The following is a 22,333-nucleotide window of genomic DNA, read 5'->3' on the forward strand; positions in this document are numbered from 1 at the left end:
CCCCCCACCCCACCCCGCCTTTCTCTACCCAAAAGAAGGCGTCACAAGGAGGCTCTAGCCGTAGCATACATTCTCTATGGTCTCCCCTCACGTATTTGGTTCCCTTTCCCCGCCTTTGCTTAGGGAGCCAATGGGGGCCCATTTAAGGGAAGTGATGTCTCGGGAGGAAGGCGCCGAAGAGCAGTGGAAAGAAAGCCCACTGCTTGCTCAATGAAAGGAAGTGACGTTTTGGTCAGTAACACGGAAGTGCGGGGGTGCGCGCGCGGGGTAGATCTGGGCGGTGGCGGGCGGCGTTCGTCACCGTCGGCGGCAGAGCACCAGGAGCGCGCAGAGAACGCACGTGCTGGGTAGGCTGCATTTGCTTCGGTGGAGGGTTGGGCCGAGCCGGTGCCTGTGTCCGGCGGGGGTTCCCCACCCCCTTCCCCAGTGGTGTTCCATCGGCCTTCCCGGTTGGCGCCTCCGCGGTTGCCGCTTCCTGCTCGATTTTCCCTGCAGGAGATTCGCGTGCTAGCCGTAGGCTTGCGCTGTAGACCAGGGGTAGTCAACCTTGGCTCTTTTATGACTCGTGGACTTCAACTCCCAGAATTCCTGAGCCAGCTTAGCTGGCTCAGGAATTCTGGGAGTTGAAGTCCACGAGTCATAAAAGAGCCAAGGTTGACTACCCCTGCTGTAGACGGTCCGTGTCTTCAAACGCCCTTGTCTGGTAGCTCTCGGTAGCCGTCCGAAAGATCCCTTGCTTTCACTTTGTAGAGCGCCGTGAATAGCTGAGTTTCCGCTCCGCCCGATGTGGACTTTAGATCTGTAACTTTTTTTGGAGCATTTTTTCCCCCAATTCATTCTCACTGCTGGGGTCACTCATAGCTTTTCTCCTAGCATTTCATGTGTTAGTTAAATGCTCAGTGTAGGTCACTATCAATGCTGAGGGAATATTCTACCCATTTTTATCTCTTCTTAAAGATTCTTTTCTCTGAAATCTGTTGGATAATCTCTGTGGCTTTATTTGTTCAAATGCTCACCCATGATTAATTGTGGTTCAGTTTTCTGGGTTTACACCAGTGTTTCTCAACCTTGACAATTTTAAGGCATGTGGACTTCAACTCCCAGAATTCCACAGCCAGCAATACTGGCTGTGGAATTCTGGGAGTTGAAGTCCACATGCCTTAAAATTGTCAAGGTTGAGAAACACTGGTTTACACAAAACTGTCACATAAGTAGATGAATTAGAATTTCACAGCCTGCTGGCCTTAAATATAGTCAGTTAACTTGTAGTTCAGGTTATCATGGACACTATTTTTTTTATCTTACTGGTAACCATAGGATACATAGCTCACTGTAAACATAGTTAGAGTTTCATTACCTGAATCTGCTACTGGTAAGTCCTTGTTTAGCAACTATAATTGGAGCAACTTGGTTGTTCAGTGAAACAGTAGCTAAGTGAAACTGTGACTGTGATTATCTTATTTCAGTTTTCCTTTGCTTTAAAGACCTGTGAAGGTCCTAAATAAAAAAGTAACTTTGTGACCAATCCTTGCATCATTGTCACTAAATAAGGACTACTTGTACCATTGTACCACTGAACCCATACTGCACAGTGATCCTGCACTGTATTTTCCATCCCATCTAATAATCATCACTGAAAATGATGGGATTCTATTTACATATGTCTATTCACATATGTTGGGTTAAGAAAACTATTACATTAATAGGACAAAAATGTTAATTTGACTATATTTAGGATGTGTGTGCATTTATATAATTTCTATGTTGCTACCTGCTACAATTATAAACTTTTCAAAGTAGATAACACATTTAGCTGTGAAAGATTCAATATGTATTGCTAGTTATAACCTTCTGGATTCATCTTTCACATTTGCTTTATTTTTGAACAGCTTCTGTAAAGCCTTCAGTAACTATTTAGGATTATTTTGTTATGAAGAAATTGATGATTTTTGAATGAAGTTTTCATAATGCCTCTTGAAAGAAAATTGTCTGAAAATAAGATAGGCTACATGGATTAAGCTTAGTTTGAACCAGCACATAATATCTAAATATCAGGTTAAGAAAAGGGAACTTTGGCATGAACAAGATATATCATCATAGCCCATATATTTTCATGTTTCTAGAGTTAAAATAAATACATTTCAGAATTATTGCCAATCAGACAAATAAATACCCCCTTTAAAAAAAGTATATGTGATGATTCATAATATTACAGAAACACTGGGTATGTTACTACTTTTACCTGTTCTGTTTGTCATATGAAATAAACTTCTATTACCAGAAAAATTAGGGAAAAATTAGAACTGGGTAATTATTAAATGCTTTTATTATGAAGGATAATAATATTTTCCAGCTCTTTGGAGAGAGAGAATAAAAGGCTTGTGGAAACTTAATGACCAATAAATTTTAACTATTAGTTTTATCTGGGCCCAGAACAGTAATAGTTATATTGCTGCCTGTTCAGTAACTATGTGGATCTTTTATTGAGCTTTTTATCTAGCATAATGAATAGATTTAGGTAATTTTGGCAAACGTGGAATCCTACAGGCATCTATTATTATCATATTGACATACTATAGTTCAGTGGTGGCGAACCTATGGCACGGGTGCCAGAGGCGGCACTCAGAGCCCTCTCTGTGGGCACACACGCTGTTGCCCCAGCCCCGCGGCCCCCTCCTCACCAGTAGCCCCCCCAGAGGAGAGTTGCTCCTGGGCGCGGTCCAAGGACATGGCAGCGCAGCTAAGGACATGGCACCCGGGCAGCAGGAGCAATACTCTGCCCTCGCGCTCCATTACGCGCAGATGATGCTGGGGGGCATGGGTGGAGGGTGTGGCTGCCATGGTGCTGCAGGGCTGCCTGGGCAATCTGCGGTGGGCCATGGAGGCTGTGGGTGGCCCTGTGGACAGAAAGGGCAGAGCGGGGGGGGGGGTTGGGCACTCGGTCTCTAAAAGGTTCACCATCACTGATATAGTTTATAGATTAAGGAGGAAACTTTTCAGAAAACTGGCTGTAATATTAGAATTCACTGTTACACAGGTTAAGACTGGAATATTATGCAAAACAAGTGAACTAATAGTATGCTGTCCATCTATTATTCACGAAGTTTATCAAGCAATGTTTATTTAAAATTCACTAAAAAGAACAACAGTAAATAATAGCTATTTTTGGTGTTACCATTATGATAACTAAATAAATTAAAAGTAATTATTGTCATATATTTCAGGGTTTTGTGTTGTTTTTGCCATGAGAAAAATGACATCTTTTGGCATCAGATTTAATGGCGCAAATAAAAATCAAATCACTTTAAGGAAAATGTGGTCTGTTCTGATTTCTGTGTAGAGCAAAGATGGCAATTGGGTACTTTCACACATTGCCTACAATGATGGTGATAATTAGTTATAAGATTTACCAGTAGCAGAGATGATGAATATGGGTGAGATTTTGTCTTGACAAGCTGCTTGTACACATTACTAGCACATACACATTACTTTGACAACTTTTTAGGTTTGAAAATAAAACAAAACCTTTCCCTGTATAGGCCTGAATACAAAGCATCTGAAGGAGTGTTTTGTCTCATCATTGTGTGGCAGTAATGAGGATAAAAACCTATATGGATACATTGTGGATGTAATGAGGATAAAAATGTTCTTCTAGGCACACGGCAACCATATCCATACCTTCTCTGTTGATTTGGGTACTCTTTGGGCAAGGCTGTTCATCCTGTGCTTTATTTAAAGGAACAGACATCTGCCCAGTCTTGATGTTGGTGAAACACTACAGAGATAAATGTGATGGGGCAAAAGCTTGGTTCTTGACTTAGCCATTTTTCCTTGAAAAAGAATGAAAATGTTGAAAAACTTCCTGATTAGAAAAAAAAATGCTAATGAAGAGATGGTGTTACTATTTTGTCAGGTTGTGGAAATACATTAGTGGCTGTTGAGTGTGATGTGAAGTGCAGTGCTTTCAGCCTAGCATAGTTTAGTACAGGGGTCTTCAAACTCGGCCCTTTTATGACTCATGGACTTCAACTCCCAGAATTCCTCAGCCAGCATGCCTGGCTGAGGAATTCTGGGAGTTGAAGTCCATGAGTCATAAAAGGGCCGAGTTTGAAGACCCCTGGTTTAGTAGATTGCAGATAATAGTGATTTAGATACGTTGAGAGAAAAGGATTGCATTGGTCCAATATAATAGATGGAATTGGCATTGACAACAACCACTGTGCCAAAAGGTCATTTAGTCTATCGAATTGCCTGATTGTGATTTTCTTAATGTGTTGTGCCACCCTTCTGTAAAGATTCTTGTTTCCTTCCAGCATTCAAAACTGCAAGCACACAACTCTTACTACTATTATTAATTTTATTTATATTGTATTATTTTTATTGTTTGTATCATTACTTGATTTTGTATTTGTTTAGCCCAGTATTTTCTATCTGAGAACTTTCTGATACTTGCAGTTAGCAGTATAGTATTTCTAATAAAAGAGAAGATTCCTGAAATGACTTGTTTTTACTCTTGTCAATATTTGCTGCGATGTGTCCATTGGATAATGGAACCAGTTTGAGGTTACCAGTTTGGGTAATGAAACATCTGCAAGAAAACAACCAAGCTGAGCACCAAGGATCCCCCTCATATTTCCAATTCATTGACTGAAGCCCAAGTGAATTAATGGTTGAATGTTGAGAACCATTTGCGTAAAAAGCTTCTAGTTTCTCTGCTGCAGATTTTCTTGGTAGCAAAGCCCTCAGTTTTACATCGCTGAAGGTTTCCCTCTCAGGGTTATAATCAGATTAAGTTGATTTCTGTTTTCTGAGAAGAGAAAGTTTTTGAGAGTTTGCTTCCATTTAGCTTCTCCTTTGTTTTAGAAGTCTCCAAAGAGTTGAGGCATGTTGCAAGAACTGAAATGAGTAGAAAATCTGTTTAAACAAGATTGATTAGGGCAGGCGTGTCAAACTCGCAACGTCACGTGACAGGCAATGGGGTGGGCCCTATTCACTATGATGCATCTGGCCTGCAGGCCGGCAGTTTGACACCCCTGGATCAGGGCAAGCTACAAATAGAGTGCTCAGGTTTTCTCTGTTGCCACAGTCCTCAAGGAGTGGATCCTGGGCGTTTTCCTCTATAAAAATATTTTCAATTAACAGGAGAATCATTTATTGCTGCCCAAAATATAAAGAGATGCTCATTTAAAATGGAGAAAGTTGGTCTACAGCAGTGGTTTTCAACCTGTGGGTCGGGACCCCATTTGGGGTCGATCGACCATTTCACGGGGGTCGCCAAGCAAGGCTGTCCACCATTTTTTTTGGCCGCCATTTTTTTCTTCCTTTTCCGGCGGGTGCCTTACTTCCCTTGGGCTGGGCCAGCTGGTGGTCGACCTGCTCCGTCTCTGCCGCTTGCCAGCTACGCCTCGGCCGGCGCAGGGGGCGGAACCACGCGTGCACGGCACTCCTGGGCAGGGAAAGTCCTCGACTTACGACCGGTTGGGTAGTCCTCGACTTACGACCGGTCTAGTCCTCGACTTATGACCGGTTTAGTCCTCGACTTACGACCGGTTTAGTCCTCGACTTATGACCGGTTGGGGTCGCGGCATTAAAAAGGTTGAGAACCACTGGTCTACAGGCCAACTTTCTTGTATTTTTGCACTTCCTAATCTACATTTGGAGCCACCTTAAAACTTTAAATTCAGCTTCAGCTGTGAGATTCCATCCTCTTCTTTGGGAGTTATATCTTTAATAGCTATATTAATGTTGAAACAGCTCTTCATTTTTTGTTTTTAAGGGTACACATTTCAAACTGGCTCGTCTAGCTATATTTAGGATAAGATATGTTCCTAAAAAACGTGTTAGCCTATATTGGTACTTGAAGCATTCTTACTACCCCTAAAACAGGGGTAGGCAATCTTGGCTTTTTTATGACTGGTGGACTTCAACTCCCAGAATTCCTGAGCCAGCCATGCTGGCTCAGGAATTCTGGGAGTTGAAGTCCACGAGTCATAAAAGAGCCAAGGTTGCCTACCCCTGCCCTAGAAGCTATCACAGTCATCCTTTTCTGACTCTTCTTCCTCTTCCAGTCCCCTCTCATATTCTAATACTTACCACTCAAGCCAAAAAAGAAACATAGTATTAGACAACTAGGTTGTGCTTTGGACTGGAGGATCTGAAACTCTGCTGTATAGGCATTTAGCAATTGCATTGTTTTAACAAGGATTGCAAATTCAAGTTAACTAAAAGATTTTCTCTTTAAAATATCTTGGTTTTTGATAAACATTAGTTTTGTGAAGATTCGTTGTGCAACGTAATACCCCTTCTGCATTTGGCTTATTTAAGATGATACCCTCTTAAATAAGCCAACCGAGCTAAATAAATATCTCAGTTGGCATATTTAAGAGGCTATCTTGGTACACCTGTTGTGTTAATGCCAGCCAGATTTATTTTTTCCCCTTCCCTCAATTTTAAATTAGTTTTTTTTTTTAACCTGGTTACTTGGCAGTAATTTCTTGGAAATTCAGAGATCTGCAAATTGTATTGTACAATTTGTTGGCTTAATAAAAGTATAGCAATATATTTATATAAAAATGTCATTCTTTTTGCCAATTTCATTTTAGTTCAAGTTCTCATATGCAGAAATCAGATGTATGAAGAATACTGTCATATATTGTTGTGATTTATACTTGCCATAGATACATATCTGCAAACTGGATATGCTCCATATGGGTTCTACTGCATGTGTCTCTCATGATACTTTAGTCTTTTTCAGTGCTGCAGTACAGCAATTTCCTTTACTGAATATCCAAACTACTGAGTTTTCCAATCTGAGACTTTTTTCTGTGCAAACACCCTAGTTTGTTTGATTTTAGGGCTTTTAAAAAACCTTGAACAATGGGATATAACTTATTATTCAGTTCTTTACTCTTGCCATAATATCTGCTTTGTACTCGATTAGAATCGAGCTGGAAGGGACCTTGGAGGTCTTCTAGTCCAGCCCCCTGCTCAAGCAGGAGAGCCTATATCATTTCAGACAAATGGCTGTCCAGTCTCTTCTTAAAAACCTTGAGTGATGAAGCATCCACAAGTCTGAAGGCAAGCTGTTCCACTGATTAATTGTCCTCACTTTTAGGAAGTTTCTCCTTAATTACAGGTTGCTTCTCTCCTTGATTAGTTTCTATCCATTGTTCCTTGTCTTGCCTTCTGGTGCTTTGGAAAATAAATTGACCCCCTCCTCCTTGTGGCAGCCTCTCAAATACTGGAATACTGCTATCATGTCTCCCCTAGTCCTTCTTTTCTCTAGATCAGGGGTCCCCAACCCCCAGTCCGTGGACCAGTACCGGGCTACGGCATGCCAGCAACCGGGCTGCACAAATAAGCAAAGCCCCATCCATGGGATGCAGGGAGGCACACAAAACCACGCCCGCAGAAGTCCACAGAAAAACTCCTCTCCACGTAATCAGTCCCTGATGCCCAAAAGGTTGGGGACCTCTGCTCTAGACCAGACATGTCAAACTTGTGATGTGATGCGACGTCACCCAACGTATCGGGATGGCTTTGCCATTGCTGGCAATGGGGTGGGCCCGGCTTCCGGATGACGTGTCCAGCCCGTGGGCCGGCAGTTTGCTCTAGACTCCATTCCTAAATCCTGCAACCGTTCTTCCTATGTTTTAGTCTCCAGGCCTTTAATCTTCTTTGCACTTTTCCCAAAGTCTCTACATCTTTTTTGGTAATGTGATGACCAAAAATGGATCACTATTTTACTACTTTAAAGATATTGGGACTTCAATTTTGCAAAAGTTGGCAGCTTTATTCTCTATTTACTTTTACTAATTTTAAAGAGATGAAAAGTTGAAGTAATTGTGGAGTACTTTCCTAGCTGTTTCTTAGCACCTCTCTCCTTGTGGGTTTTCTGGGCAGGGCATCTGAGAATGCAACTTAAATGAATCGGCTACACCTGGCTACACCTGGAAATTACAGATAAAAGGCTTTTGTTCCTTGTAGGCATTTTTATTCCACTGAACCTAGTACACTGTTGGGGGAGGGAAGAGGAAGTTCAGATGTTATAGCAAACTATTTCTAGCCCAGCCTTCCTCTGTTAATGTGGGGCATGGTATCTATGATCTGATGATCCAAGAGGCGGTACTTGACCCCTGGAGTGACAGTGCCTTGCTTTATCGATTGTGCACAGATCCCTGTGCACAGATCCCTGGGCCTCTTTGCTTATTCCTGACACTATTAAGGCAATATTGGTTCCTGCAAACATCCACATGTTTCTAGAGCAGGGGTGTCAAACTCAATTTCATTGAGGGCCGCATCAGCATTGTGGTTGCCCTTGGGAGCCGGGTGGGTGCGGCCTACTGAGTGGGCGTGGATGGAGTGGGTGTGGCCTACTGGGTGGGCATGGCCAGCTCTACATTGTTTGCGTCAAGGGTGCCTGTAGGGGCCTGGGCAGGAGTGGGACAGATCTGAGGGTCTCTGGCAGAAGGGGGTGGGACCGGGGAAAGCGCCAAGGCATGGTCCATTTCTTCATTCCTCACAAAGGATGACACCTCCCCAGCATGCACCCAGGGGGCGGGGCCGACACGGCAGGGGCTGGTTCCTTGCTGTTTCTAGACGGCCTTGTGGAGCTAAGACTGAATGCGCTTCAGCATAGATGGCCACCACAAAATTGTACATTGGCTTCTGGCTGGCCTGGGCCAGGGCCAAGGCAGCGGGGGGGCCGTTCCCTCACTGTTTCCAGGACGGCTTCGCGGGCCACATGAAACCACTTTGCGGGCCGCATCCGGCCCCCCGGGCCTTGTGTTTGACATGTCTGTTCTAGAAGAAAAGCAGCTGTAAATCCCTCTAAGACAGTGTTTCTCAACCTTGACAATTTTAAGGCATGTGGATTTCAACTCCCAGAATTCCACAGCCAGCAATGCTGGCTGTGGAATTCTGGGAGTTGAAGTCCACATGCCTTAAAATTGTCACGGTTGAGAAACACTGCTCTAGGATAGTTCTTTCTCCTGTGTTGAGGAGTCAGGTTCTCCCTGGGAAGTTTGGCCATCAAAACAGCTTGTTGCATTTCAGCAGTCTTTAGAGGATTAGCTTTTGGGCCTAAGGAATGTCAGAAGAAAACATTCTGATTTTGTGACAGTGCTGCTAGGAAGCCATCGCATATTTATAAATAGCTCCTCTTACAGTTCACTTACTATTCTGACCCTTACTGCATGAAGCTCATGTGCTTTAACAGTTGTTTCTGTTGTTAGGGACATACTAAGCTCCTAGGATGTCTTAAAAGTTGTAAGATTTTCATCCTGAAGTGATTTTTTTTTTTTAGCATAATTCGCATATGGATCCCAGGATGGGGCTCAGAGATAGGTGATTACTGTATATATATTTCACACGTAAATATACGAAGTTTTCACAAAGCTGGGGGTCTGCAACAAATCCTTGATAGCTTTTAGAAGGGTTGATGGAGAAAGAGCATTGGTGAATTTGGCAGCACCAGCTTGAGTATCAAAGGTGTAGTATAATTGGAGTAAGAACTGCATTATCTTTTGGCCAGCTTAGGCTTCCTTTCTCCTTGACTGAGTTGAAAATGGAACAGGAACAGAAACCTTTCAGCCTAGCTTAGACAGGAAAGCAGCCGAAGTTGTGCCACTTGTAGTAAGTCTCCAGTGTAATGTTAAAGGCATGTGGACCCACCCTTGGGATAGGAGCCAACTTCCTGACTTGAAGGGAGGGTGTGCTGCTTGCAGTGATGTAAGGCTCAGCTACATCATTTTATACTCTCGTAGTCTTGACAGCCGGCTGCTCTGCTTACGAATGCTATTGTCTTTCTGGAGCTTTTCTTCAGGGCTCCCTGCCCACTGGTGAAGACTTGATAAAGATTGAGCGGCTGAGGACTTTGAGTAGCCTTTCGGATAGCAGAGGTGCTTCCTTGATACTGTGTCAAACTTCCTGTCTCCAAAACCATAGTTTCTGTAGTTCTTCATGTAGCCTTTCCTGTTGCTGTTCCGAAGACCGTTTGTCGGAAGATGCTGCACATAGCGCAGTCTTTACAGGATACAGGTGCTCTGAGATAAATGGGCTTTCCTTGGCTTGGATACAAAAAGCATTCAAGAGGAGAATATGCGGCATCTGGTTTTCCTTGGAATGGACATATACTTTGGCTGAAATGATTAATCTAAAGAAATGCATCTTTGGTGTGGTTTTAAATCTACCAGCTTCCTTTCCCCACAGGAAAGAAGCTGTTCCTTTCCATTGTCTGAGAAACCCCTTCTTCTTTTGTTTATTTTCCTCATTCTCTACCCTCCTGTAAATAAAAGGTGAGAGGGCCTAACACAGTGATGGCGAACCTTTTAGACCGAGTGCCCAAACTGCGAACCTTTTAGACCGAGTGCCCAAACTGCAACCCAAAACCCACTTATGCATCGTTGAGTGCCGGGTGGGTGTGGCCCATTGAGTGGGCGTGGCCCATTGAGTGGGCGTGGCCCATTGAGTGGGCGTGGCCCATTGGCTGGGCGTGGCTGCGGTGGTAACGGCAGACTGGGTGGGACTAAAAGTTCAATCAATCAATTCCAACTTTGCAAGATCTTTTTTTTTCCCGCAAAAAGTTGAAATTTACTGATTTAACCTTTTTTTTTTTTTGCACACAGCGGAGGCCTAAAGCGAAAAGGTTTTATAAAACCCAGCTGAAGGCCTAGGACTGGGGCGACGGCACGCGTGCCCGGCTCTGAGTGCCGCCTCTGGCACCGGTGCCATAGATTCACCACTACTGGCCTAACATATCCCAGCATTTTTGCTTAACATTAAATTATAGTAGAAAACTTTTAAAGATTCTTTCTTCCCGGTGGTATATTACGCATGCCTGATGCTCATATGGAGTGACCAGCACATGGTTTGCACATAACTAATCCTATCAGAGAACACTAACGAGAATAAATGGCTGAAATAACCTTGAAAGATGCTTGCATTTGTGAAAAACTGGGATCTAGGTGCCCTCTTGAAAAAGCCAGGTGTAAAAGATGTGGAGACGGTTGCCAAATTGTAGGTAGGCATATGTGTGGGGTACTGCTGTTAGATTGAAGGCCCCATTTTGGCTAGATACCGGTAATTGGATTCTGTGTCACTTGCCTGCCTGTCCCACTTTCAGGAAGCTCAACTGCTCTTCGGTGGAAACTACAGATTTGTTCCATGTGGCTAATTGCACTTTCCCGTTTATAGATGATGCAGTGCTTCATATTTGAGTACCTATATTTCTTCTTTTCACTAAAAAATAAATAAAAAGGTTCCGTGCTGTGTTCAGGAGTGGCATTTACTATTTCTGTTCTAAAGAAGTATTTAAAATATATTTAAAACAAACAAACAAGCAGTTCAATTTCCTGACTGAATCCTTAATGCAGTGCATTTCTATCTCGAACTCTACCTGAAGATAAATTGTTACATTTGCCACATTTGAGAGCTATTGAATTGTATATCCAAGTATAATACGTGCAGTTGCTGCCTCTTCCTATGAGCTTCCTGTGTTAAGCCAATTTGGGCGAAACATTGATTTGTGACTAGTCTGGCATAGATGTTCCCAGGACATCAGAGCTTTACATACAGAAGAACATCTGTGGACTGTAGCTGTAATACAGTACCTGTTTTGAAGTCCTAGATTCAGTCTTCAGCATCTCTAGTTTTATCACCTGAAACCTTAGAGAGCTGCTCCTCCCCAGTTTGCAGCTGCATTCCTGAGGATGTATCCTTTGGCCATGTTCCCATAGTTCTCATACTTCTCAACATGACCATTTTTGGCTGAGAATTGTAATATGTTGAAAACTAAATGCATCGGTAGACTTGAGTTTGTGGTTTACTGTCCCTGTTCCTATGAATACAGGAATGGAGCCCTTCCGATGCCTGCAAAAAAACTGTTTTACTGCTTTTTTAAAATGTAAGTTGGCATACTGCTTTACTTACAAAAATGCTGCTGTATCCAGCATAGGCCCCCTAAGCCAGTGATGGCGAACCTTTTAGAGACCGAGTGCCCAAACTGCAACCCAAAACCCACATATGTATCGTCGGGTGCCGGGTGGGCATGGCCCATTGGATGGATGTGGCCCATTGGGTGGGCGTGGCTGCGGTGGTAACGGCAGACTGGGTAGGACTAAAAAGTTCAATCAATCAATTCCAACTTTGCGAGATCTTTTTTTTTCCCCCACGAGAAGTTGAAATTGATTGATTGATTGAACCTTTTTTTTTTTTTTTTTTGCACACAGCGGCAGAGGCCTAAAGCGAAAAGGTTTTATAAAACCCAGCTGAAGGCCTAGGACTGGGGCGAGGGCACGCGTGCCCACAGAGGGGGCTCTGCGTGCCACAAGTTCACCACCACGGCCCTAAGCTCTCTTGAAAGATTAAAAAAAAGTGGATACTGTAACTACAATTTTGTGCTATGTTGGAAGTATGTCTACCTGCTTGGGGAAGAATAGGATTGAAATAAGTAGAGATGATAAAGAACATTTTGGAGAAGATGATAATGAAATGTACCTTCACTAGTTTTGGTACTTGGTATTTAGGCACTTCCATATATGCTCTGGCAGCCATATCGTGAACAGACAAGTTCCTCATGACAGCCATTTTGTGGAATCACACATAACTAGCTCTCAAAATTTTACCTTTGCTCCTAAGAGTAGAGAAGTTGCTTCTCCCTAGCTTAAAAGAATTGTTTTAGCATCTCTTCATTACTTTCTCTTTGTCACATTCTGAGGCAAAGCATCTGGCATTATTTCAACTTATGGGTCCATCCTGCCTCACCTTGCTCTCTTTACTGTGCGATGCAAATAAGTGTGTACTTTAGGAGCGGCAGGTTCACATCTAGGCAGTTCAGTGCATCGCAAATGTAAATTACTCTGGCTGGGTTCCAGTATCTGCTAAGTGTCGGATGACATAACTTCTTTTTCTGATCTTTGCATGTTTGTCAGATGGAGTCTGAGAAAGATGCAAAAGGAAGTAGTGAAAGCTTTGTAGTGAAAGTAGTGAAAGTTTGCAGCTTTATGTAGTTAACAGGAGACTTGAGAATGTGTGAAATAACTTCCTCAGTATCTATGGTTACTTTTGCCACCTGCTTTGTTGCTTTTTATTAATTGTTTAGAAAGTTCTTGGAAATTTATTTACTGCTCCTTCCCCCCAATGAAAGAGCTATTTAAGCTGGTCTTGGCATTCTGCAATTGACTTCATTGGCCATCCCCACCTCCCCCCCCCAAAAAACAAGGCAGCTGCTGACTCTGCAGTTTTGTGGGGTGATCAACTTATATGGGGTACTACTTGCCAGCAATAAACTAATGCATTGCATTGGAGGCTAGAAGACAGCAGTAGACATTGTGACATGATTCCGACAGATGAAACTCTTCAAAAGAACTTCGAGGTATTGTTTACCTTAAAGCAGTGGTGGCAAACCTATGCCCTCATGCCCCATCGCGCACAGTTGATGCTGCAAGGCGCGGGCAGAGGGCGTGGCTGCCATGGCGCTGCTGGGCGATCTGTGGCAGGCCCTGGGGGCGATGAGTGGCACTGCGGGCAGGCAGGGTGGGGGTGGGGCAGGGGCGGGGGGGGTGGAACAGGGGTGGGGCCAGTTTTGGGGCACTCGGTCTCTAAAAGGTTCGCCATCATTGCCTTAAAGAATCTTTTATTCGAGAAACAAAGTATTGGTGCTACATAGTCAAAACCAAAAACTAATTTCCCCTCCCCTGGATACAAAGTAACAAAGCACAATTCCCTCCTCCAATTAACAGTATAAATCACATTCCCCAATTAGCTTGAAGCGTGGGCTTCCTCCCCAGCTCTCCAGCCGCCAAAACTTTATCAACTTTGGGCCCAATGACCTTGGCTTCCCACGGCTGAGTTATTATTGTTATGACTAGCTGGAGTCTCATCCACATTCCCCCTCCCAGCATCAATTAGCTCTAAAAGCAGTAGAGAAAAATGGCTGCATTTCCACCTGTTGTCAAAGCAAGAACATCAGATGTTAGCAGCGTTGACACATTGCTTAATTGGACTTCCCTTGAAGGGCAGAATCTATATCCTGCATGAAAATCTTACTGATGGAGGGCACAGTGCTCTAATTGCTCTCTCTCTCTCTTGAAGGCAGTGCTTTGGGTAGGAATCTACTGTTTTCTGCTTCTCAAAGAGGAATCCAAACCTTGATTATTTAAGCTAGTGATGGCGAACCTTTTAGAGACCGAGTGCCCCAAAACTGGCCCTGCTCCTGCTCCTGCCCCACCCCCTACCCCACCACCCCCTACCCCACCCCCGTTCCACTCCCTGCCCTGCCCCCGCTCCGCCCCACCCTGCCTGCCCGCAGGGCCACTCACCGCCTCCAGGGCCCGCTGCAGCGCCATGGCAGCCACGCCCTCTGCCCGCGCCCTGCAGCATCAACTGTGCGTGTTGGGGCATGAGGGCAGAGTCTTGTCTACGCTGCCTGGCTGCCATGTCCTTGGCTGCGCTGCTCCACGTGGGCCACGCTCGGGGGCGACTCTCCAGGGGGGCTGCTGGAGAGGAGGGGGTCGCGGGCGGAGGCAAGGCTGGGGCAACAGCATCTGTGCCCACAGAGAAGGCTCCAAGTGCCGCGTCTGGTACCTGTGCTATAGTTTCGCCACCATTGATTTAAGCCAAACAGCATGGCCAGTTTTTTAAACTTTTAAGCCAATATTTTTCCAGATGAGAAACAGACAAAACTGTTGCAGTCCCCAAGGTACTAATGTCCTTGTGTACGTCTCTCAGACATAGGACATCGTTGCAGAGATGGCTGAGCAAGAGCCTACCCATGAGGAGCTGGCCCAGATTGCAGCTGAAAATGAGGAGGATGAGCACTCCATCAACTACAAGCCCCCGGCCCAAAAGAGCATCCAGGAAATCCAGGAACTGGACAAAGATGATGAAAGTCTACGCAAGTATAAGGAAGCCCTACTGGGAAATGTTGCCATTACTACTGGTGAGTTCCTGAAAGACACATTCTTTCATTGAGGAGTGTGTGTGAGCATTAAAAGGGACACCTTTGGACACCTGTCTTAGCCTCAGAAACCAGAATGTTCCATCATCTGGATGGGGATATGGAATCCAGCTGGCCTATGCCAGGTTCCTGGCTATCCTTGGGTTCATATACTACTCTTAGCTGCAATATGGTGCGTAGCTCATCAAATTGTGTAAAACTAGCATATAATTTACATGCTGTGGTGAACTCACAATTTGAGGTTGTAGAGTAAACCACAATCGAGGAAATTTTAGCTTGCCATAGTGGTTTCAGACTTGTGGGCTGCACGAAGCCCTCATTTTATATGATCTTGCAACAATACTTAGAAGAAAGAGTTAACCCTGTGGGTCAAGTCTTTTCTGCTGGTTGATAAGAGCCCTGTCAATTTCAGAAAGTGTAGCAAGTGGAGATCACTTATGACTCCAGGAAGGTTTCAGAGTGCCTGGCTGAGATCAGCAATCTGTTTTCCTACTGTGGGCTTGTCACTCTGCTGCAGTATGAAATCAGTGAGGCATTTTCTGTTGCTCTGCTCTTTCTGCAAGCTGGCACCCTTGTTTTCCCATCATTCTTATCTCCGTCTCTTCCATATGCTTTGCCAGATGACTGGAAAAGTTCCGAAAAGCTGGCATTCACCAGTTACATTGCAAATCCTAAGACCAGCAGTGTCAGGCTAAGAAAAAAAACCCCACAACGAATAAACTTTCAAACAATTGGAGAATATCTGATGGGAGAGATTTGTATAAGCGTTTGTAGTTGCCGTGCTGAGGACTAGAAAGCTCTTAAAAGAAGACCAGAGTTTCTAGGCATACACTTCTGTTACACTGCAGGAATGGCAGACAGTTTTTGATGTTTTATCTGAGATACATTTTCTCTTCTATTGCAGACCCTTCTAGTCCAAATGTGGTGGTAACAAAACTGACTTTGATTTGTCCAAGTGCTCCTGGCCCCTTGGAGTTGGATCTGACAGGTAAGTGGGTTGGATCAAAAAAATAGGACAAACACTTGGGGCATCTTAAAGACAAATACGTTTATTATATACAGGTTTCTGGATAATTTTAGTAGATGCATAAAACAAACTTTAGTCCATGAAGTCTGACGTATCAATAAATGGGTAAATCATGAGGATGCCCCCAAGACGCTTAATCTGTTGCGGCAAAAAAAAAACCCCACACCCCAATAATGGTGGCTATTCTTTTGGAAATCACATTTTATCTATTCTGTAAAGCTTAAGCTAAGGCCTTAGCTTAGTCCCGCCAGATGGACCTTCCGTAGTAGAGGGGACCTGTAGTATTTTCTGCCTCCCTGCTTTAATTGGGAAAAGTCACTCCTTCGGATAACCTGGTTTCAAGCCATGAAGGACTTTGAAGGTGAGAACCAGCATCTTGGATTGGACCGAGAAGCAAATCGGCAGCCAATGCAGTTCCCACAGGAACAGAGGGGACTACCAGGATGCTGTCTAACTTTCCAATGCCAGCTTTGCGGGAACAAAAAGTGCTGTTGCAAATAAGTATAATAGAGGCAAATATTTTGCTTTGTTGTAATGTAAGCTTTCTATTTAGTTTCCTATCTGGTTCATATTGGTGCCCATGATTACAACCAGGCTTTAAAACTCATATTGCACATAGAAGTGACTGCACAGGTTGCTTGTCAGATTTGGATCTTCTGGGAGAAATAATTCCTATTTTCTCCTTTCAGGTGATTTGGAGGGTTTCAAGAAGCAGGCATTTGTTCTGAAGGAAGGTGTAGAGTACCGGATAAAAATCTCTTTTCGGGTAAGATCTCCTTTTGAATTATTGTAGTGCCTGTCAGAATGGTCAGTCTGTGAATAATTCAGCATATAATTTTGAGGGAAAGCATTTGGCTAAAAAGTGTGCATTGATTTTATATATTCTTGCTCATTATAGGTAAAGAAAGAGATTGTTTCAGGGCTCAAGTACATTCAACACACATCCAGGAAAGGAGTAAAAAGTAAGTGTCCATTCTACTGTTTATGCTGTACTTGGAGAGAAGTAGCTTTGTATTTTCCCAAAAATAGTGTCTAGCCTAGGTTGAAAGGAGCTGCAAAGTAGAGTTGAAACCTGGTACTTGCCTAATGGAGAGGAAATTAATTCATATTTGAATGGCAGCCCAAAACAGGTGAAATATTAAAAGAACACATAGCCCTCAAAACTACTTTGGGGTGGCTTTTGGTTTTTCTTCAATTGATCCTTCAATTAAAGATGCATTCACACCTTTTCTTCAATGTGAAGATCCATTGATATTGCCATTCTCTCTCAGCTGAATCTGTCTCACCCAATTAGAACAAGATAATGGAATTGTTACTGTAAAAAGAAGGAAAGCACTTTCATTTTCACTTTCTGCTGATTGACAAAAATAAGGGTACCTTAAATCCATCTGGTAGTCCGTCTGGATATGGCTACGCTTTCTGAGGCATGTTACTATATTGGAACCCCGAAGACACAGTTTGGGACCAAAAATACTTGTTTGAAGTAGTGTTTAAAGTTTATAAAGAATCCACAATAGCAGAGCAAGATGTCAATGGGTATAAGACTTAAGGATAAGAATCAGATTTCAGAAGAAGTGTGAAAGATGGATGGGCCATATCCCAAAATGGGTATTAGATTTCAGAATAAAGCTGGACTTGAAAGAAATCAGGACACTTGAGCACATACAAAATAAAGCCCAATTCTGATGCTGTTCTCGTTATAGGCAGCATGGATTCATTTCTAAGACAGCTGTCAGTGCGTTTTGACCTTCTATCTACAGCTCACACTGCACAACTTCCAATGACTCGTGCCTTACGGCTGTTTTTCTCTTTCCAGTTGACAAGACTGACTATATGGTTGGAAGCTATGGGCCACGGGCTGAGGAATATGAGTTTCTAACCCCGCTGGAGGAAGCCCCTAAGGGCATGCTGGCCCGGGGCACTTACAACATCCGATCTAAATTTACAGATGACGATAAGACGGACCACCTTTCCTGGGAGTGGAACCTGACTATCAAGAAGGAATGGAAAGAGTAGCCCTTTCAATGCCAAGTCCCAAGAGTTGTTCAGACAGTGGCTACAGTAGAAACCCCTCCCTGTACCAAAGTGCTGGCATTGGACAACCTTCCCTTCCCATTTTTAGCTCACCAGGAAGACCTTTTGGCTCAATGCCTTGTATGTATTTCCTCCCAAGAATCAATAACAATGACCAAACCTGCCTTGTGCCTCCCAAGTGGAGAGGCAGAAGTGCTTCTTATCCCTCTCTGGCCTTGAGTAAGAGGTCTGCTGCTGTCCCATTTCAATACATTTCAGGCAGGTGGTAAAGGGGAAGCAAGCAACATTTCTGTCTGTAGGGGAAAGGATTGGGAGACACACACCCCTTGCCGTCTCTGAGCAAGGGGCGAGGTGCCGAGAAATCATCATTCCGTGCAGGTTGGAAACAGTTGGGGTGGCAGGCACTTGCCAGGCTTAGTCATGTTCACGGCCTACATTTTCTCTTTGGGGGATGTGGGTTGCCTTTCCATTTGTGATACGTTTCCTGTAACCATGATGCCTTAATGTTTGTTACATAACATGCATCCTCCAGGGAGGGGCCCAGACTTCTTACCCTTTTTTGTACGTTTCCTGGTCCCATTCGTGTATTCCCCTTTTTTCCAGTTTGCATCTTTTAGGCAGATAAACATCCTCCTGGACTGAGGACTTGCAACAGCTTAAAGATGGCTCAGAATAATATCCTTCTAGGCTCCCTGTGCCCAGAGAAGCCCATGCATCTGATGTAGGGAGAGGTGACCTATTGGTAGGTATAGACGTTACTAGTACCATTGCCATTTCTCTGTTCTGTCACTCCAAATGGGTGCAGAGCACTAAAGTCCCAGCGTAGTTTCCGGGTTTTAGGGCATTTTCCTAGCTGAGCTACTCCTCACCTGATCTGAACAAAGAGCTTGTTATGGACAAATATTCAAGAGCAGAGAATGCCTTATGTGTCTGGTCTGCCTTTGAAATCATGTGCCTGGCCTGTCAGTATTTATTATTGCCTTGATTAGATTATTTTTCTTCACGGTGCCCAAACAGTCCAACTGTCCCCAGCAAAATCCCATTAATCTAACAGTCAGAAGTAGAAAGTCTGCAGAGCGTCTCCTCTGCTTGTCAGGTGGGCATGATCCAGCTCGACCACCTTGTTGCTCAGCTGGCTATTGTGAGTCCCAAAGTGATACTAGAACTGGGACCAAGTCTATGTGTGTGTGTGGTTCCTTCACTGCTCTCTCTTCCCCAATTCCTTCCCCTAAGCTTTCCTTAGAGAAGATTTTTGTTAAATTGATTTATCTACATATCTTATATCTGGATTAACAGATTTGAAATCATTGGCTTCCCCTTTTCTGACTGTAAAATAAAATCATGAAACTGATGGGTGTTTTGCTGTGTCCTTTTTCGATTCCTTGCAATCCTGCTATGAAATAGAGGGTTTATGAATTTATTTTAAAACATTTAGAGAATAAATGATTACATAGAAGAAAGAAGAAAATGAGAAAAGACAGTGGATGGGAAGTAAAAAATCAGCAGTTAAACTATATTTTTACAATTGATTTAAAACTTATTATTTCATTAATTGAATATATAAAACTAAGCTTGCATCATCTTGAGAAACAATTGCAAATCACTACAAACCCTAACATTTGTACAGACATCCCGTTATTTGTTGTTATACAAAGTACGTACGGTATCTTATTTACAAAAGAAATAATACAAATTAATACTAAAAGCAATCAGTAAAAAATATATTAAGTTCTAGTTTCCCTCTCATTGTACCAAAATGATGATGATATTGGTTTATAAACATTAAAATGGCTTCTGGTTGCTAGCTCTACATTAAGATTAAAAACTAATCTTAAGTATTTGAGTGTGCCTTGTGTGAATAAAATATATAGGGAACCCATTCTTGCTTATATTTAATCAAACTTCAATTCTGTATGTATACTGTGAATTTGCCACTGCCGCATGTTCCCCTGGTTTGGTTTTCCAATCTGATGTTGGCGAAGGGAACTGGGTTTCATGGAGGAAGAAAGGCCTTTTAGCTACTTGGAGTGGGAAAGATGCCTCCAGATTTTTGGACTCCCAACTCCATAATGAGCAATAGGCCATTGGGTGGCCGGGATTGATGGAAGCTGTAGTTTAGTACAGCACCTATGGAGACACTTATGGGTGGGCCAGTCTGATGTAGCAAGCTTCCAAAGCATTCCTGGGAGGTAGAATTTTTCCATTCAGAAAAAATTCATCCTTACAGTTACTGCTTGGAAGCAACATGTTAAGTTCTTGATGACAGGGGGGGAGGTGCAGCAATCTTACCGTGTGCAAACACACCACATTGTCTCTGAATTTCCTAAATGACTAATAGAAGAGAACACCTGTAGCCCTGGAGAAGCAAACAACCAAGCTCAGAGAGCGCTGACTTTGCAGTTCCTAAATGACTGCTAAATAATAGCACTATTCTCATTTTGCACAATTTGCTTATCTTGATTCTTGGCCTATGACGTTAAAAGGCATTTGGCTTGAGCAGCTATTTGCCAGTGCCGCCTCTTTGGATAAAATAGCATCTGATTATTACCTTTAGCGTTAATGCCCAGGGATGGTGGTGTCATCTATGAGTACTAGCATATTAAAGAAATAGCCTGGGAGAGGATCGTTCTTTTCATGGGTCATCATTTTTGAGACAGAATCCTTGGCTAGATACTGAATTGGTCCATAAACGTTTTGTAATAAAGCCTTGTTAATGATTTATTTTTTGGAAGTAGTTATGCAAGGCTGTCTTCAGTTTGCAAGCCCACAGTGCAAAGTCTATTCCTGTTCTAACATACAGTAGCATAGAAAAAAACCATATGCATTATTTTACTGGCAAAAGAGGTTTTAAGAAGCTTTCCGTGAAGCATCCAGGTGGCAAGAGTTAAGTGTAGGAAATTGCCCAACTGCAAGTTTGGGTTCTAGAGCTTTATAAGTTAGAACTCAAAAAGTAGTGGTTATTCGATCTCCCAGCCTTTTCAGGCAGTGTTAAGCTGAAGCAAGAAAATTTGGAAGAAAGGATTTGTAGAAAAAGGCGAAGAGTAGAACAATAGGAGAAAGAGACATATTTTTGTTTAAAGGGGAAAGAAAAGTGCAAAAAAAATATGGAGTGTTATGGGAGAGATTTCAGATTTTTTTAGTTGATACCTCAAACATTAAGGCTGTTTGATTAAAAAAATAATGGAACACAAATTATGGAATTGTGCCCTTAAAAGGCATAAAATAGGCAAGAAAAACCAAATGTACAGGTATAGTATAGGTGGCACCTTGCTCAATAGTAGTAACTGTGAGAGGGACCTTGGAGTCCTAGTGGACAATCATTTAAATATGAGCCAGCAGTGTGCTGCAGCTGCCAAAAAGGCCAACACAGTGCTAGGCTGCATTAACAGAGGGATAGAATCAAGATCACGTGAAGTATTAATACCACTTTACAATGCCTTGGTAAGGCCNCACTTGGAATACTGCATCCAGTTTTGGTCACTACGATGTAAAAAAGATGTTGAGACTCTAGAAAGAGTACAGAGAAGAGCAACAAAGATGATTAGGGGACTGGAGGCTAAAACATATAAGGAACGGTTGCTGGAATTGGGTATGTCTAGTTTAATGAAGAGAAGGACAAGGGGGGACACGATAGCAGTGTTCCAATATCTCAGGGGTTACCACAGAGAAGAGGGAGTCAAGCTATTTTCCAAAGCGCCTGAAGGCAGGACAAGAAGCAACGGGTGGAAACTAACCAAAGAGAGGAGCAACCTAGAACTAAGGAGAAACTTCCTGACAGAACAATTAACCAGTGGAACAACCTGCCTCCAGAAGCGGCGAATGCTCCAACACTGGAAGTTTTTAAGAAGAAACTGGACAGCCATTTGTCCAAAATGGTATAGGGTTACCTTCCTGAGCAGGGGGTTGGACTTGATGACCTCCAAGGTCCCTTCCAATTGTATTATTATTATTATTATTATTATTATTATTATTATTATTATTATTATTATTATTATTAATAATAATAATAATAATAATAATAATAATAATAATTATAGATGTTAAAAGGGAATTATTAAACAAAGTTTCAAATAATATGCCTTAGGCATAGGTGATGTCAGAGCTGCAAAATCCATTGTTCTTGAATGTATATATTTTTTCAGTAATCCCCATTTCAAAGAAGAGAAATCAATTGGACTAACCACACTTGGCCAAAAAGTTGTTCTCCATATTCTATAAAAATAAGTGTCACACTCCAAAAAGGAAATAGCAGCAGTTGCACAGACTGCCAATGAAAAAAATCCATGCATGAGGACCAGATGATCTTTTGCTAATTA

General features: G+C 42.9%; 1 protein-coding gene across 1 annotated transcript; it reads left to right on the forward strand.

Moving 5' to 3' along the window:
• The first annotated feature begins 245 nt into the window (after positions 1–245).
• On the forward strand, positions 246–19,366 carry ARHGDIA (Rho GDP dissociation inhibitor alpha). The gene is made up of 6 exons (XM_015825158.2): positions 246–347; positions 14,728–14,938; positions 15,861–15,944; positions 16,673–16,749; positions 16,882–16,945; positions 17,800–19,366. Exons 2-6 carry the CDS (start codon positions 14,749–14,751, stop codon positions 17,997–17,999), a joined length of 615 nt encoding a protein of 204 aa, XP_015680644.1. The 5' UTR covers positions 246–347; positions 14,728–14,748; the 3' UTR covers positions 18,000–19,366.
• The last annotated feature ends 2,967 nt before the right edge of the window (positions 19,367–22,333 follow it).

The sequence above is a fragment of the Protobothrops mucrosquamatus genome, unplaced genomic scaffold (assembly GCF_001527695.2).
Source record: "Protobothrops mucrosquamatus isolate PMUCROS unplaced genomic scaffold, P.Mucros_1.0 scaffold2515, whole genome shotgun sequence".
NCBI classification, from domain to species: domain Eukaryota; kingdom Metazoa; phylum Chordata; class Lepidosauria; order Squamata; family Viperidae; genus Protobothrops; species Protobothrops mucrosquamatus.